A 19,116-nucleotide genomic window follows, 5' to 3' on the forward strand; every position below is an offset into this window, starting at 1 on the left:
GGTCTAGTTCATAAAAAGTGGACATAATAGTAACCATGTATCACTGAACATTCGTGCGAGTTAGAGTAGTTTTCAAAGTCAGCACTGCTGCTATATTTAACTGCGTGATGCAGGTGAGACGGCCAGAGGCATTCCACTTGTTTTATCTATAAAATCATATTTTTTCATTATATCATACTTGTGGGAATAATATGTCTCGCTGGTAATGAAATAAGTTGCAGCAATAAAAATATAATGCACAAAATCAGTTGTCAATCCAATTTTCAAGTTCTTAGAGGAAAAAAATTGAACAAACCTATTTTATATAATAAAATACAAAAGAACCATTGGAGATGTGACATCAACAGCCCACCTAATAAATATTCATGACGACTGTTTTCACAAAATATCGCTAACCTTTATAATTCAAGAATTTTGTTATTTCTTATCCAATTTTTATGAAATTTTCAGCATTTGCTCCGTGAATTCTACTCTATTTATTAAGCTATAAATACTTTAAGCCCGGACCATCCCTTTAATCGCTTAATTTTATTTTCAGGAAATTGAAACTGACAATCACCTGGGGCCCGCGGCAGAAAGAGTTGCGATCAAACGCAACTCAAAATATATTGCCCAACTTTATTTTCAGCCAATGAAGCACCGTATTCGGGACTTGCGCTTGATATTTTGACTTGCGTTTAAACGCAACTCTTTCTGCAACAGGCCCCAGTGCCCCATTTTACAAAGAGTTATGATTGATCCGATCAATCCTAAGTATATGGAGATCCATCAATGTTTTTTTTTTTCTTTAGGAAATTTGCTCAATGTCCTTTAAAAAACAAGGATAAGCATACTGAATTATCAAGAAAACAGTGAATATAAGAATACTAAACATTTCTAGAATATATTTTGACCAAACTTTATTTTAGATGTAGACATTGCGATTAATCTGATCCATTGCAACTCTTTGTAAGACGGGCCCCAGAGCTTTATACAAGGACGAGCAAAATAGGGAGTGGGTCCTTTGTCAAACCTACAATGTCTTTAAAGGGGAATCCAACCCAAATAAAAACTTGTTTTTATAAGGAAAAGAAAAATCAGACAAGTTGATAGGTGAAAGTTTGAACAATATTGGACAAACAAAAAGAAAGATATGAATTTTTAAAAGTTGCAAATATTGGTAATCACTATACCCATGGAGATTTCAAATTGGCCGCATATGAGATGTCATAGTGATGTAAGGCAAGGACTACTCTTCCATGTACTTCAATACATATTATGGCTAAAATGTCATTTTTCCCAAAAATTTATTTCAATTTTTTTTTTCATGAGGACATAAAACAATATACTACATGGGTTATATTTAGATTACTGCCCCAGGGGAATGGGTACTTAGGAGAAAACCACAAATCCCTGATAATAAAGTACATGGCCTATGGGAAAGTTGTCCTTGCCCCTTGTCATGATTTACTTACCCAGTTGCCAATTTGAAATCTACATAGTATTAGTGATCTCAATTTTAAAGCAGCTATAACTTTCTTATTGCTTGTCCAATTTCTTTCAAACTTTCACCATTCTGTTTAATTTATTTTTCTCCTTCCGTACACAACATTTTATGGCCAAGGCTGGATTCCCCTTTAAGAAAGCAAGCCCAAAAGTGCAAACCTGTTCATTGATATTATAATGTCTATGAACTACCCGCGAGATATGATAAGAACCTATGAGGCATGGCCATAATTGAAGAGTTTAGTTGCAAAGGGGGTTAGGTCCCCTTTGGACCATTCAGAGAAAAAACGTGTTTTTTTTCTTCTCACTTATTGCAATATTCTTATGAGAAACTTAATTGTCATGATGTACTATTCTATCATGTGAACATAAAATTGGGTATAACAGAAATCTACCGTCTTCATTTTTTTTAATATAATTATTCTTTTTACAAAATTATCATTGTGGACCTAACCCTTTTGCAAGTAAACTGAAATGAATCCAATCTTTTTTTATTCAAAGTGATTATTTTTCTTTGCCACTTTCATTCTCATTTTCATTTGAATTTCACATTGTCTTTGGTATCAACTTATAGAGCTACTAAAAATATATACACCAAGACATAAAATCAAATTTGATGAAAAATGGACCTAACCCCTTTTGCAAGTGAGCTCTTCAACTATGTCTCGCAAATGTGAAACATAATACAGCTGTGCTCAAAGGTTATTAGAAACCAACAACGAAATGCACTCCTTCCTGTTGAGTGTTATATACAGACAACAAGTACAATGTTTGGCAAGCCTAGTAAAAACTTATTGAATGTAATATGCTATTAACTGAAAAACATGGCAGAATTTGAACACTTGAAATATGTTCTTATTCTGTGCATGCTTGGTGTTCACTTATTTTTTCGCACCACTGTTTATTCAAACAGACACACACCCTCACAAACTTACACATACACTGCGTCCCACAAATTCGGATGACTTGCAGTCAGTGCATCTGTATACTGACAAACCGAGGACGTCCTCGGTGCGCTCTGTGTTTTCAAGCAGTTTGCATATACTCTTTTTCCGCTATGGTTAAGTGCACAAACACTTCCTTGCACTTTTACTTATAACTCAGTCGGAAAAGGGCCTTTCTACAGTAATTCCAATAATAAGTATATAAAGCAGGGGCGGAAATCTCTCCCAAAAGGTAGGGGGGACAAGGGTCTGGAAAATTTGACAAGCAAAAAAAAGGATATTACCTAAAATTAAAGGTCATTTTGATGAAAATATATTTGACACGCAAAAAAAAAATTAAAAAATAAAAAAAATGAAAAAAATGTCACCTCGTCCCAAAACGTACGTTTTATTCCCATTTTTTTTTCTTACCCGAGCCACTGCCAACTCCAAGTACGTTGATTTTGGTGTCCACCGAAAAACTCTCCGTCATCTTATCCAATACCAGTTTTGGAAATACGTCTTCCACCCATTGTTCAAACTCTGCAAACTTGTTACATGCTTTTGCATAGATCTGAAAAGACTTCGAGTAATAATCCGCACTGAGTTTGGTTTTCTCCATGCTGATGTGACGATGTCCGCGCACATCCAGTTTGCATGGGTTTTCCTGCGTAGTGATCACAAGAATACGGTTAATATGCATGGGGGATAGAAGAAGATCTCACACATTCAAACATTAGCCTAATGTCGAAAGCAATTACCGCATGGTCTGCAGATGGTAGAGTACTTGGCTTCTTCCCGTCGAGTGGAGGCAGGCAAATCAAACGGTTACTTGATCACATGTGAAAATGACTTTTGAATGAGGTCTAGCACGGACTGTAAACTAGACTGATGACCAAATATTTTATTTCTAAACGATTATGCTATAATCATGATAAATTATTGTGTGTTCCAAATCTCCTGTATTCTTGTCTTTCAATTACTATTTTTATTTTGTATGGCTTTTTCTTGTGTAAATTGTCGTAAACCTGTTAAAACAAATTTAAGAAAAAAAGGATAAAATGTACAAAATGTCATTAATGGGTACGCATTGGTTGTGTGGGTATCAATAGGAAGTGCTTTGACAATCCTTTATATGAATTCCTAAACTGGGAATGCCAAAAAAATGTTTTTATACTTGCCTCAATCAGGGACGTGGGAGGGAGATCTGAAAACGACGAAATTACAGAAATCAACGATGACGTTGCATGTCAGGGTACCATTGATTGTAACCGTAACTTGGAATTTAATGCTGATTTACAGTTTGTAAAATTACAGCAGAAACGGCCAATTTTTGCGCTTGAATGATAGGAGTCTACTCAGACACATAGATGAAATTAACTTTTTGCTGACTAAAAATTTTCTTGTTATTCATATCTTCCTCATGTTTTGTTATAGATCCTGTTTGATGTTGCCTGCCTCATTATCTTAATCCCTCTTGGCTTGAGGTCTTTCTTTGGCCTTACTCACACTAACTTCCCTTTGTGTCTGCCTACTCCTTTTCTTTCATCCCCTTCATTAACCTGATTGGTCATCTCTTCTCACTAATGCCCCTTTTGCATGTTTTGTCTCCTTGTTCCAGTGTTGCTGTTGAATGTCTGTGGTCTATATTATGGTTGTTTCACCTTATATGTTTGTCATTTTGCCTCCGAAGAAGATTCTGCTAGGATCGAAAGCTTAGGCCCCTTTTGACTCTCTTAAAATGAAGTACATATAATTATGTTCCATCAATGAATCATGGTTGGATGCATCAGTGCATGATAATGAAATACATATTAACGGTTATCGTATAGTTCGTAAAGACAGAAATCGTAATGGAGGTGGTGTTTTATTGTACATCAGGAATGATTTAAGCTTTAGAATACTAGAACACCATTGTCGGAATAACATCGAAGCACTACCAATCTTGGTAGATAGTAACCATGCCAAACCATTTATTTTCATGTCTTGGTATCGTCCTCCAAACTGTACAATTAGTATTTTTTATTATAAGGAATTGCTTACAATTCTCGATAGTTTTCATCGTAATATTACCACTGGGGAATTTTATGCTTTTCACATTGCATTTCCTTAAAGCCCCTTTTACACCTTCTCGGATGCAACACGGATCATCACGGATCTCAGTCCGGGGTGCCAAATTTGTATTTTCCTAGCATTCCCGGAGTGAGTACGGAGTTAACTGGTTATTAACACGGATATGTACGGAAAAGTACGGAGTCTACAAGGATAGGCAAGGTAGCAATAGGGATCCTGTTTGATATGCTCCCGGAGCCAACACGGAATACCCGGATGATCACGGATGTTACTGGGTCTTTACACGGACCTTCACGGTTGCTCACATTCTGTACTGGGATATATCAAGTGCATTAGGCAAGTATTCTGACGATAAAATACATAGAAAATTGACCTAAATATTATATTTAAGGGCCAAACAATTATCATAATGATACAAATGCTATTTGTACCCAAAATGATAAACTTTTTAGGTGTAATTATCAAATTATACATAATATTGCAAAATATGCATACATTTGCATAATTAACTAGCTGCAAACAGAAATAACAAATTTTCCCGAAAAATGTAGAAATAAGATTTTAAATGGTCAATTTGGCAGCCATTTTGTTTATGCAAATTAGGTGGTCAAGACATTAAAAATTGGCTTGGGAACCGGTCTTATCAGATTCAGCACCTTCAAATTAGGTGAAATAGACCGGTTTCCAACTTTTACCCCAAAATGCTCCTTGAATTCAAATTCTCCCAATATTGGTCTTGTCTAGTTATGAATACGGACTATTGTTCATGTACGCAAACAATACAAACATTTGACCCCGGATAAAGCCGGTATCAACAAGGATCACCCGGTTCTTACAAGGAGCCTGTTCAATTTTACAAGGAACATGTTCAATTTTTCTCCCGGACATGCCGGTACATCAAGGATGGCGCCGGATGAGTAGCCGGAGTGTACACGGTAGTCCCGGACTGTACACGGATGACCCCGGATTGACAATCCGGGATGATCCGTGTTGCTTCCGTGAAGGTGTAAAAGGGGCTTGACCCCATACTATCCTTAACCCCGGAATATCCTTAACCCCATACTATCTTTTTTTTGGATTCACACTGTCTTTCTTAATCCCATTCTATCTGCTTAGCCGGGGTTAACGCCTTAACCCCGGATACTTTTCCTTAGCCCGGTTTCGTTTCACACTGCATCTCTTAGCACCGCAATTGTGGTTAACCCTGCTTTTTTGCAGGGACAGATAGTACAATATACCATTTACCGTTCTAGTCCACTTTGCTAAAACGTAGTGTGAAAACGGAGAGGGCTAAGCTTAAGCTAAGCTTTTACAAGGAACATGTTCAATTTTTCTCCCGGACACGCCGGTACATCAAGGATGGCGCCATAGCTCCATCAATTTCCCGGGGTTAAGGGGAAAAAAGTACAGTGTAAAAAGAATATTAGAAGACTTAAAAGATCACCGTTAACTAACATTACAAAACGACTTAATCTCACTAAAGCGGATGAATACAGCTACATGTACGAGAATATCCGGCGATTCACTTTAATATATGCTATCAAATTCAGTGGAAAATGTTAAATCATATGGCATTATACATACTGGGATCAGTGATCATTCCTTCTGCTTTTTTATTTGGAATTTACATGTGAAAAGATATATTCCACGAACGATAAGCTATAAAAGAACCAAAGAATTAGATGACAAAGTTAAAATCTGGGAGGAATTGATTTAAGATATTATTAATAATCACTTGCCTATCTGGCATAAACGTATTAAGTCTAGAGACTCCCTTGGATGTGTTCTGAGATCAGTAATATGATCAAAGAAAGAAATAAATTGAAAAACAAGATGTACAAATTGAAATTCGAAATACCTGACATGCTTAAAGAAAAGAATAGAATAACGAAGTCAAAATAAAATCATGTGATCAATAGTGGACCAGTAACAAAAAAAAAATCGAAATATGATTACGTCTAAGGTGAGGAAGTGTAAACCTAAATACCAAAGTAACACTGCTTCACAGCCAATCAACATTAAGGAAAGTTGTCAGATCTGACACCTTGTCTCACAAAGAAAAAGTACACTGTAAAAACTTCGGTGTTAAAACTGACACCAACTGGTGTTAATAGAGGACCACACCCTGAGGTGTTAAAATTACACCCTAGAGATTAAACATAACACTAAAGAGTGTAAATGTAACAACAAAAGATGTTGTAATAACACCTATAGGTGTAAAACTAACACCACCAATTTGACCCCGGTGTAAAATAACTGGTGTGGTCCTCTATGTACACCGCTTAAACACCACAGTTTTTGCTGTGTGCTGATGAAACGCTGCCCAGTGCAACAACATCAGAGAGTTTAACGCCCTCTACGTTTCTTGGTCTGAATGCAGCAAAGACCTGAGAGTGCAACACCCCGTACTGTTTTGTGTTTGTTTTTTAGCCAAATTTGCATCCCTGTTGGCAATACTGCCATATGGAGTTGATGGTAGGAATGTATTGCAAAAGGACATTTGTTTATGCCAACATGTATCTCTCTGTGATATTGAAATTGATTTGTATTCCTTTTTTTCTCTCTTCCCAAATTACAACAAAAATGCAATACATGGTCAAATGTCACAAACATTTCAATGTCAATCCAAATAAATGCATAGAGATGACAGGGAGGGTAAATGAGAGCTGGGATTAAGAAAAAATAACCTTGGCCAATAGAATGCATGGGCTTGCCGAAAGAAAAAAAAGACGCACTTGTAAGAGAAACAAGCCCCTGAAGAAGCTTAACCCCTTCAGCTCCCTTAGACCCCTCCTCCTTCCCCCATTCATTCCGCGTCCCAGAGCGAAAACTCGCTATTGGCTTGGCATCATGCAATCAACCCACTGCAACAGAGAGTTTCATACAAACATAATTATCAATTAGTATAACAAATTAAACATTAGAGGGTTTTCGCATTACTACGGAGCTGCTCTCGATACAATTACGCACCAATTCCTTTAAAAATGCAAGTCAAATAACTGATTGCCATTTTTTTAATTTTTCACTCGATTTTCTATTGTGCCAGGATTATTTCATTGTTCATTGTTTTTATCAGCGAATAAATTATACAGTTAGTAGTATTAAAATTAGTAACTGTTTCTTTTAATAATTTGAAATATTTTAGTTTGATCAATATTACCATTTAAGTAACAATATTTATTTATTTATGTTACTAAGTATTGTTATCTTTGATTTAGATTTTGACTATATTTTCATGTATGATGTGATGATTTATGTTATTCTTTATGTTTTCATCAGGTCATTGATGAAAAACAGTTTTATACTGATCTTTTGTACCTGATTAAATATGTTCTAATAAATAAATAAATAAAACAAATCAAAGTGGAGAGCTGAGAGGCTTTTTGTCGAAAGGCGGTGGACCGGGATTTCAGATCATCCGAAGATTTGCACCTGACGAACAATTGTAATTGGTCTAGACACTACGCAGCTGTTATTTGTCCACCAAATTTTGACAACAGCCTCTCAGCTCTCCTGGTCCATTGTGATTTGACTTCCTTTTTCAAATAATTTGGTGCGTTGTCGAGACCGGCTCCGTAGTAAATGCGAAAATTCTCTATCAATACCATAAATATAGATGGAGGGTTCCAAAACAGTTTGTTCTTGGCCCATATAGTCTGGCATAGTGGTCAACGGTCAGTGGCTATCGGACATTTTAATCAACATTTTTTCGTATTCACTCTAAAAAAAAGATTGAGTAAAACTTAACCCAATATTGGTTAGAAGGGAACAAGCATGTTTGCTGTGTAATTTTTCCCCATATTGGGCAAAATACAAATTTAAAGGGTATATTTCAACGCAACATTGAGTAATATTTACAAAGTATTTGGCATCATTTTACCCACCAAGCATATATGTTCCCATTTTACCCACCATTGGGTAGCCTGTTTTTAGAGTGTTGCCTCAAGCGTCCAGTGAATGAAATTGGTCCAATAGGCCCGTATTCTGATAGCAGGTTTAAAGGAGAATGAAACCTTTGGAACAAGATAGCTTGTGTGAAAACAGAAAAATCAAAGAAACAGATCAACGAAAGTTTCAGAAATATTTGACAAATAATGACAAAGTTATGAGCATTTGAATATTGCTATCACTAATGCTATGGAGATCCTCAAATTGGCAATGCGATAGAGATGAGTGATGTCACTGGTGAACAACTCTCCCTATTACTTAAGTATATATTTCACTCAAAATTTCATTGTTTATAACATCTATCAGTAGATCATGTGTTCTTTCTATATGAGGGCATGTAATACAGATTTTTAAAGAATACATCATAGATAAAGATTCGGTATCACCACAAGAAAAAGCAGAAAGAGACATTTTGAGGGTATTTTATAGTCAATCAAAGGGAAAGTTGTTCACATGTGACATCACACATTATTGTTGCATTGCCAATTGGAGGATCTCCGTAGCATTAGTGATTGCAATATCCAAATGCTCATAACTTTCTCTATTTGTCCGATTTTGCTCAAACTTTCTTTATTCTTATTCTTTGATATTTCTGTTTCGACACAAACCTACTTATTCCAAAGGTTTCGTTCCCCTTTAACTTAAACTGAGGTTTAAAGTTGTGGTTTAATTATTGATAGCCAATTGTAACAAAAACCAGTAACAGTAGCGATATCATGCTTCAGCTCATTTGGCTCTCAAATCATTCATAATTGTCTATAGGAAGTATAAATAGGTGATTGTCTTCACCATCGATGAATCAGGAAAGAGCACAGTAAACATAAGAAACATACAACTTCATAAACACTTTGATACTTTTGGCTTCCCATACTTAAAACACAACTTTACACCCGAATTCAGAATACGGACCATAGGATTTAATTTATCAATTTTGGTGGCCATCCCGTTATTTTAATAACGAAACAAATCAAACAAACTAGGAAGAATTTAGATGAACACTTCATAACTATCGAAGTGGTGCGGAAGCTATACCTGTAGGCCTATGGCTTGTTTAAGCCAGTTCGTAGTTCCTTTCTGCCCATGATCAAATTATTCTACGCATGATCAGAGGAAGATTATTTGTACTGAAGTGACATGGTGGTTTAAAATCTAATAAGATCAGCACCAACTTTGATGTCTTGATTATTCATATGTTCTTTTGAATTGTGGTTTTCATTTATATCCACAAAAAACAACAATGCGTCCATGAACGACTGGTATTTCACAGTAGGAATGCAACAGATACCTTCATAAAGTGTTCATTGGCGTTCTATCATGTCTATTATGGTCACGTGGTCTATTCAATTTCTTCATCCTGCTATGTAAGGCAAGCTTACGTAATATCTTGCTTTGAAATCTGCATATCAGAATGAAAGAAATGAAAGGTCATTTGACCAAAATTGTCCCTGAAGTAACCACGAACTGGTCTATTATGTGTACAACAGTCTCTTAATCGCTATTTGTAATCTCTTACGTGCATTTCGTTTGAGACCTGAACAATCGCAAGTATTACATTGATAATTGAGTCTGTAAACAAAAATGGTTACTTTATGTTTGACAACTCACACGTAGTGTAGCAATAATCATGTAACATACTGATGTGAGCTTTGGATTGTATCATTATTAAAGGGGAATGAAACCTTTAGAACAAGTCGGCGTGTGTCGAAACAGAAAAATCAAAGAGTAAGAACAAAGAAAGTTTGAGAAAAATCGGACAAATGATGAGAAAGTTATGAGCATTTGAATATTGCAATTACTAATGCTATGGAGATCCCCCATTGGCAATGCGACAAGGATGTGTGATGTCACATGTGAACAACTTTCCCTTTGATGGACTATAAAATACCCTCAAAATGTCTCATTTTGCTATTTTCTTATTGTGAAACAAACTCTTTATCCATGATGTATCCTTTAAAAATCTGCATTACATGCCCTCCTCTAGAAAGAACACATGATCTACTGATAGATGTGATAAAAGAGGCAATTTAAATGAAATATATACTAAAGTAATGGGGAGAGTTGTTCATAAGTGACATCACATATCTTTGAAGCATTGTCAATTTGAGGATCTCCATAGCATTAGTGATCGCAATATTCAAATGCTCATCACTTTCTCATTATTTGTCCGATTTTTCTCAAACTTTCGTTGATCGTTTCCTTGATTTTTCTGTTTTCACACAAGCTATCTTGTTCCAAAGGTTTCATTCTCCTTTAATTCAGACATCGATTGAACTGACTTTATCCTATTTTCAAATGATTTACGTATTTGTTTACTGCCACTTTCCTTTCATATTTGTTTAGTGTTGTCAGTTATGGACATACGGCCACGTCACTTACCAGACAAGAATGATTGGTTGGTTTGGGATTTTCTGCTTGTTTCACATTGAAAACAACAATCAAGTAGTTTTATAACTGCACTGCCGGTGTTTAAAAGAGGACGACTTTACAAGCAGGCATTGTACACCAGTGCTAAGTAACACCGGATATAACAACTCGTGTTTAATATACCACATTTCCCTTTGTAATTTAACACAAGGCCATTGTTGGTGTTAGGCTCGAATTCCTTGGTGTACATGTATGCATAGTCTCCACAGAACACATCATAGCACCGTACACTGTAAAAACTGCGGTGTTAAAACTGACACCAATTGGTGTTAATAGAGGACCACACCCTGAGGTGTTAAAATTACACCCTAGAGATTAAACATAACACCAAAGAGTGTAGCTGTAACAAAAGGTGTTGTTATAACACCTGTAGGTGTAAAACTAACACCACCAATTTAACACCGGTGTAAAATAACTGGTGTGGTCCTCTATGTACACCGGTTAACACCATATTTTTTGCTGTGTAGGTTTGGAGTGTAGAAGGTGCAGTGTGTCTGCATGGGATAGCAAGGGGATACCCCTCCCTCAATCTCCTCCTATTTAGAATACTAAACCAGTTGGAAATATGGAGGGAAAATACCGATTACAGGTATGGATCACAACTCCGTAACACGAAGATTAGCAATCATTGTAGATTTGTTTTTTGAAATAGTGACTGCATTGAGGACGATACAGTTTATTGTGAAACTCAACCGTTATTGTCAATCAGCGGCGTACCTAGGATTCTCCAAAGGGGGGGGGCATTTTTTTTTGTTTATTATACTCCGTATTTGACAAGCAAAAAAAAGTCTTCAGCCAAAAATAAAGGATTTTGCAACAGAGAAAAATTTGACAACAAAAAAAAGGTAGTCAAGTTCAAAAGAGGGGGCTTTCGTCTGTTTTCATTTCATTTTTACATTACAAAAAATTATTTTTGCTTCTCAAAAAGGGGGGCACGTCCCCTGCATGGGTTGTGACTCGTCAGGGGGAGAAGGTCTGCCCCTCCCCCTCAGTGTTGTCAACCTTTGTTTAAACTCTCACTCCAATCTCGCACCCTCCCCACAAGTAGCCTCGTGTAGAGGACTCGTGATCGGACCGTGCGCCCCCCCCCCCCCCGAGAGCATTTTACAAACGTGAAAATTCGATGAAAACAGCTATTTACTCGCTTGTACTTTTGTTCGGAATTTATTCTTGACGGCGTGCGTTGGAACAGAACCCGAGCTCGGCCATCAAATAGATAGTTGACGTAAGTTCATTCCTCATCGTGGTTTCTAATATATTCATGTTACCTTATCTTACATGATTATTATACAACGCTCGAATCTTTTCGATTTTATAAGGATTCTGCAGAAATATCATGATATCTTTACTCAATAATATTAATAATATTCCGCCTTCATCAACGCTTAAGGTAGATATATACTTCAGACCGAATTTTTTAGCACGCAAATCCGAGACAAGGATTTCATCATGTTAAAATCTTGATATCTTTAGTAGCATATTCATTTATATTATGATCATAATTTCACTATATTTTCATTAGCTTCATAACTTCATTATAGTATTAGTCGTAGGAACAGAAAAGCAAAATAATTTTTCATTAATTTTGATATTGTTGTGTTATAATATAATAATTTCTATACTATTGATACCAATATCATTATATTCAATATTATAATTATCATCATTGTCATCATCATCATCATCGTCATTGTTATTAATATCAGCATTACCATCTTATCTGTTGTCGTTTTCGTCTTATTCCTCGGTCACATTTGCTCTGCGGCGGCCCTACGGCGAGTCGAAAACAGCCGTTTTATTCAAACCACCTATAGCTGGTACAAAAATGTTAAAACGGCTGTTTTCGACTCGCCGTACTGCCGCCGTAGAGCGAATGTGACCAAGGTATTATTATCATTTATAATTTTGTTTCAGTTTATGTCCGTGATCGGGGACGTCGTGTTTTCTTTTTAATATCCGAAAAAAGTTGGAAGCTGCATGCAGTAGAGAAATGGCCCGCTTTTTGATCGCGTTGGTGATGTTTGGATGTGTTTGTAATAAAATTAACGGTAAGTTCAAAATACTTTTTTTATTATTATTATTATTCCTTTGTTTTATCATAACAGTTCATTCAGTATTTCAACTATTCAGAAAATAGCCGAAGAAAATTGTTATCGATTTATTCTTTTATTTCATTTTATGATTACATAAAACAAAAACAACATAAATGGTGACTGACATGGGCAAATGATGGTCTAGTGAATGAAAATAATGTACAATATTTTTAAGGCCTTTAATACGGGCATTTCTAAGTGCATTTAGTTCTTGGTGACGAAATAAAATTGGCATAACCAAAAAAAAACAAAAAAATAAAAAGCGAAGTACAATTCAATAAGGCAGCTCATACTGTTTCAGTGACAGTAATAGCGTACCTTTGCATCCACATTGCAGACGCTTTTTACAACGTTCAGAATCTATTGAAAATGTCAAGCAAATCACAATGGACAAGTTAGAGGTCATTGTCGAAAGTTGGTGGACAGGGACAGCACATCGTCTTAAGATTCGGGCAGGACAAAAAAATGCAAATATGTCATTTGTGCAGAGTCCAGGACCCCGTCTTACAATGGAAAGCCAGCAAACGAATGTATGTTCAAAAATTGTTCTAGATATAAATGTATATCCATAAAGTCACTGATTTCTTGACAATTTTGTGCGTTTTCCTTCGTTAACAAATGACTTTTTGCAAATTTCCTGTAGAAAAACTTATGACGCTGATGGATTTCCATAGTTACGATTAATTGGATCAATTTCAACTCTTTGTAAGACGGGGCCCAGGAAGACAATGTTGCTTTCATTCACCGATTTTCGACAAAGGCTGGTTTGTTTTTGAAAACAGATTTTCTTCGTTGTTGAAAGCGTCTGTAAAGTGACTGCTAAGGGCGACCGCACACCTTACGATTGGTTTACGACCCGATTTCAGAATAAAATGTAAAATTTGACGCTAATATTGAGACTTGGAATATCTTACTGTGTAATGTTCTAAATCATCGTACGAATACCTATGTTCAAATCTGTGACTATGCTTTCATCCTTCTTAGAATAAAAGCGAATTTAATATCTAGTCGTAATGACGTCATAGCAGTCATACGATTGGCTACGATTTGAAACGAATTTGGCCTCAACTCCATAATAAAAGCTTGCAATCTTTCAAAATGGTGATATTGATATTCTTTCAATGAATTTTAACCTCAAATAAAATGATATGTTCCATTCACATTTTCAGAAAATGAGCAAAAGGCGATTTGTTCCAAAATCGGATCGTGAACAGTTGTAAGGTGTGCGGTGGCCTTAAAATGCCCTGTTGTCCCAAGCAAAAACTGTGGTGTTAACTGGTGTGCATAGAGGACCACACCAGTTATTTTACACCGGTGTAAAATTGGTGGTGTTAGTTTTACACCTATAGGTGTTATTACAACACCTTTTGTTGTTACATTTACACTCTTTGGTGTTATGTTTAATCTCTAGGGTGTAATTTTAACACCTCGAGGTGTGGTCCTCTATATACACAAATTGGTGTCAGTTTTAACACCGCAGTTTTTGCTTTTGCAATTATCAGTGTGCCCCCCCCCCCTTCTCTTCCTCACTGTCTCTTTCGCACAATAGCCTTCCTCTTCCAATGCCCTCGATTTCCCTTCAACAAAAATTTATAAATCCCCTTCATACCCTTTCGCTTTGCAGCTTTTCCCATGATCGACATCCAAAACGAAGCAGCGAACGATGATGACAACGACGTCGTAACAACGGCGGATAATTCGTATTCGAGTTCCTCGTGGACATGGAGTTCCTCCTTCTCTTTCTTCAGTAGCGAAGCTGCGAGCGATGATGACAACGACGCCGAACCATCGTCGGATAATTCGTATTCGAGTTCCTCGTGGACATCGGGTTCCTCCTCCTCTTTCTTCAGTAGCGAAGCTGCGAGCGATGATGACAACGACGCCGAACCATCGTCGGATAATTCGTATTCAACTTCCTCTTGGATGCCGAGTTTCCTCTCCTCAAGCTCCTCTTTCCTAGGTGATGTTAGTAGCGATGCTAGCATGGGTGCCTCCTCAAGCTCCATTTTTTCTTGGATGCAATAATTACCAGCGTGGATGATTACGTTGGCAAGGGTCCTTAAAGGTCAAGTCCACCTCAGAAAAATGTTGATTTGAATCAATAAAGAAAAATCAGACAAACACAATGCTGAAAATTTCATCAAAATCGGATGTAAAATAAGAAAGTTATGACATTTCAAAGTTTCGCTTATTTTTGACAAAATAGTTATATGAACGAGCCAGTTACATCCAAATGAGAATCGATGATGTCACTCACTCACTATTTCTTTTGTTTTTTATTGTTTGAATTAGACAATATTTCAATTTCTATGACTTTGGCGATTAGGACCTCCTTGCCTGAAGCATAAAATGTTAAAATAATGGAACTCCACATGCTCAGGGAGGAATGAAACTTCATTTCACATGGCAACGACAAGAAAGTAAAAATATTTCATATAATAAAATACAAAAGAAATAGTGAGTGATGTCATCGGTTCCTCATTTGCACACCGACCGAGATGTACTTATAACTGTTTTGTGAAACGAAGCGAAACTTTAAAACGCCATAACTTTCTTATTTAACATCCGATTTTGATGGAATTTTCAGTGTTATGCTTCTTGAATTTTTATTATTTTCTTTTTATTCAAATCAAGTTTTTGTTGGGGTGGACTTGTCCTTTAAACAGAAGTACGGTATAGTCGTATAGGTGGTATTAAGAAATCCCCTTTAACATGTTTAAGCATTGTGTCTCTATTTCAATTCCTGAGTGCTTGTGATTGCTATAAACATGATGAAACTAAAAGCTGTTATGTCTTTTGTTAACAAAATAATGTGCACCTATACATACAAAGAATGCGTATAGTCTTTCCATTTATTTAAATGCCGGATAAAAGAGCATACACAGTAAAAACGCTGTTTAAAATTATTATACAACGCTGTTTACTATATGAACCTTACAGTAATTGTTTAAACAGTTTGAACATGTGTTTAAAATTTTAAACAACAAATTTTAATTTTCAATATCTAATCTTCAATGAATAAAACATGATTGTTTAAACTATTAAACAACTACTGTAAGGTTCATATAGTAAACAGTGTTGTATAAAATCTTAAACAGCGTTTTTACTGTGTAAAATACCTTACCCATGCACGGGCAATGCCTTGCTTGTTGGACACATCTTATGATTTTACATGAAAATCCATTTTGATAGTATATCTGCATTTTCATCTTAATACAGGCCTGTTTCTTTTTGGTTAATACGTTTTGTCTATATTTAAGGAGAGTTTATTGCACTTGCATCAAGATAATTGTGTCAATATTAGATTCAGAAACTTTTCGGGGTAGTATGATATTGAGGGGTAATTATCATAATCGTTAATTAGAATTACAGTCATTAAGTATAGAGTAGTTGTAGTTATTTTGGTCAAATGACCGATCATTTTTTCATTGTGATGGGTAGTTTTCAGAGCAAGATATTACGTAAGCATGCCTTACATAGCAGGATGCAGAAATGGCATAGACCAGGTGACCAGAGTAGCACACACATACTTTTAATTCATTTCAGCATGTTGTACAACGTACTTGGCAAAGTGTCAAATACCAGTCGTTCGTGGACGCATTTTGGTGTTTTTTGTGGATGTACATGTAAATGAAAAACACAATTCAAAGGAATATATGAATAATCAAGACAACAAAGTTGGTGCTTGTCTCATTTGATATTAAACTACCGTGTCACGTAATACCTTGGTCACATATTTTGCTCATACGGCGGCCGTACGGCGAGTCGACAACAGCCGTTTGATTTTTTTGTACCAACTACATATGGGTGGTTTGAATCAAAATTAATAAAACGGCTGTTTTGACTAGCCGTACGACCGCCGTAGAACAAATGTGACCAAGGCATAGGTACCAATGAACTTCCTCTGATCTGCTGATCATGCGCAGAATCTTCTATCATGCACCGAGTGGAACTACGAACCGGCCTAATGATTTGCAACTATACCTCATTCGAACTAAGGATGTTATGTGGATTCAAAACTCTTTACATTTAAACTTATCAGAAGTTATACAAATCTCTCATGCCGTGAATATAAACATGGAAAATTTTCTTAGCGTCTTATTTTTCACTTTTTGAAAAGAAATATTTATAAATGTGTGTTTATCCTTCGATTTATATTGTGCAATATGTTCTTTATCTTAAACACCGCCATGATTATCTACAATATATAACGATTTGGTAAGAAATCCTGGCTGGCTTACTAATAGGAGACAGCATGTCAGCTGATGAAGCTCATGTATTCAGATAAATTTCAAATTTGGAAAACATGTTTATATAACTATTAAAGTCTTACATACACTCATATTCAGTTCAGTTCAATTTATTTATTTTCTCATCAATATAAAAAACAATATACAATATGTACATGAGTAAAAAAATACACGAAAAGAGAAAAAAGGAAAACTACCTAAAAGTTCACGAGAACTTGTGAGTTGTAGCTCCCAAACAATAACAAAAAATAAATATGAAGATCAAATGAAAAATAAACACACAGCATCAGCAATCACCAGCATACATACAAGGGGGACAGTCAGGGGAAGTGTAAAATTGGGCAGAAAAAATTATTTTGAATATTCACTTATATACACGTTTTTTAACTTGGCTTTAAATGAAGTTAATGTAGTTGAACTCTTGATAATATTAGAAAGATTGCCATATATACGAGGGCCACGGTGCCTCAATGAATTAAATATACATCTTGGTTTTACGAGTTATTTTAAAATGAGATGGATCGAAGGATTTAAGACATCGGCCAGGCCCAAGAGTGAAGTTGATAAATGTATTTCGCTTGTCATGTGATCCACAATTGGTCTTTCGTAACTCAGCGCGAACATTTTTGAACCATTCCAAAAATTTCTACGATCAATACGATTGTCACGACTAATCTGATACGATCTGATACGATCACTATACGACTCTCCACGATTAAGTACGCCGTTTGAATCGTGGCTCAAATCGTGAAAGTGGGAACTAGGTATTACAAATCGAAAGCTTATAAATTGAAAGAAAGACGGTAGTACAAGGCTTTTGCTTTTTCACCGCTTGCCAGCTGCTGAGCGTTTTTCTTGAGAATGACGTCATTTCGTATACGTAAGATCGTATCTCTGTGGGATTCACAATATGGTGCGCCATCTATCGGTTGCAACGGAAAGGCCATATTTCTAACTTAAAGGGGAATGAAACCTTTGGAACAAATAGGCTTGTGTAGAAACAGAAAAATCAAAGAATAAGAATGAGAAAAATCGGACAAATAATGAGAAAGTTATGAGCATTTGAATATTGCAATCACTAATGCTATGGAGATCCTCACATTGGCAATGCGACAAGGATGTGTGATGTCACTGACGAACAACTTTCCCTTTGGTGGACTATAAAATACCCTCAAAATGTCTCTTTTTGCTTTTTCTTATGATGATACAAACTCTTTATCCATGATGTATTCTTAAAAAATATATATTACATGCCCTCATGTAGACAGAACACATGATTTATGGATAGATGTGATAAAAGAGGCAATTCAAGTGAAATATATACTAAAGTAATGGGGAGAGTTGTTCACAAGTGACATCACACATCTTTGTCGCATTGCCAATTTGCTATCTCCATAGCATTAGTGATCGCAATATTCAAATGCTCATAACTTTCTCATTATTTGTCCGATTTTTCTCAAACTTTCGTTGATCTGTTTCTTTGATTTTTCTGTTTTCACACAAGCTATCTTGTTCCAATGGTTTCATTCTCCTTTAAGGGTCAGGCGCAGGCAGCGCACAGTCAGTGCGAGTGCTTCAGACATGAAAACCATATGGCAAGAATTCATAGAAAAAAAATGGTTTAAATTTCGGAAAGAAATGTACGGGACTCTTTTCCCCCTACCTCCTGGACACTAGTAAACAGCATATCCGGTCAAGCCGCGTAGGCTACACTGATCTTTAGAGGAGGAGAGATCAGTGGTCGGCTAGCTTTAGATTTGAATAATCTCAAGCATGCATGCTAGCACGCGCAACAGAATGATGTCGACCTTTTTCCTATGATGCATTGCGAATTCAGGCCTGTCCGCTGCAACCGATAAATGGCGCACCATAATTGTGAATCCACCAAATTATCGAGCATTACATTTACCGAAAAGGCTT

At 36.2% G+C, this 19,116-nt stretch overlaps 1 protein-coding gene across 1 annotated transcript in view; it reads right to left on the reverse strand.

Moving 5' to 3' along the window:
* Positions 1-19,116, reverse strand: part of LOC121421433 (histamine N-methyltransferase B-like) — a 29,322-nt gene that overhangs the window by 4,977 nt on the left and 5,229 nt on the right. The window contains exon 2 of the mRNA XM_041616126.1: positions 2,841-3,075. Coding sequence (XP_041472060.1) covers positions 2,841-3,030 — 190 coding nt within the window. The 5' untranslated portion in view covers positions 3,031-3,075. The remainder of the gene's footprint in view (positions 1-2,840; positions 3,076-19,116) is intronic.

The sequence above is a fragment of the Lytechinus variegatus genome, chromosome 9 (genome assembly GCF_018143015.1).
Source record: "Lytechinus variegatus isolate NC3 chromosome 9, Lvar_3.0, whole genome shotgun sequence".
Lineage (NCBI taxonomy): Eukaryota > Metazoa > Echinodermata > Echinoidea > Temnopleuroida > Toxopneustidae > Lytechinus > Lytechinus variegatus.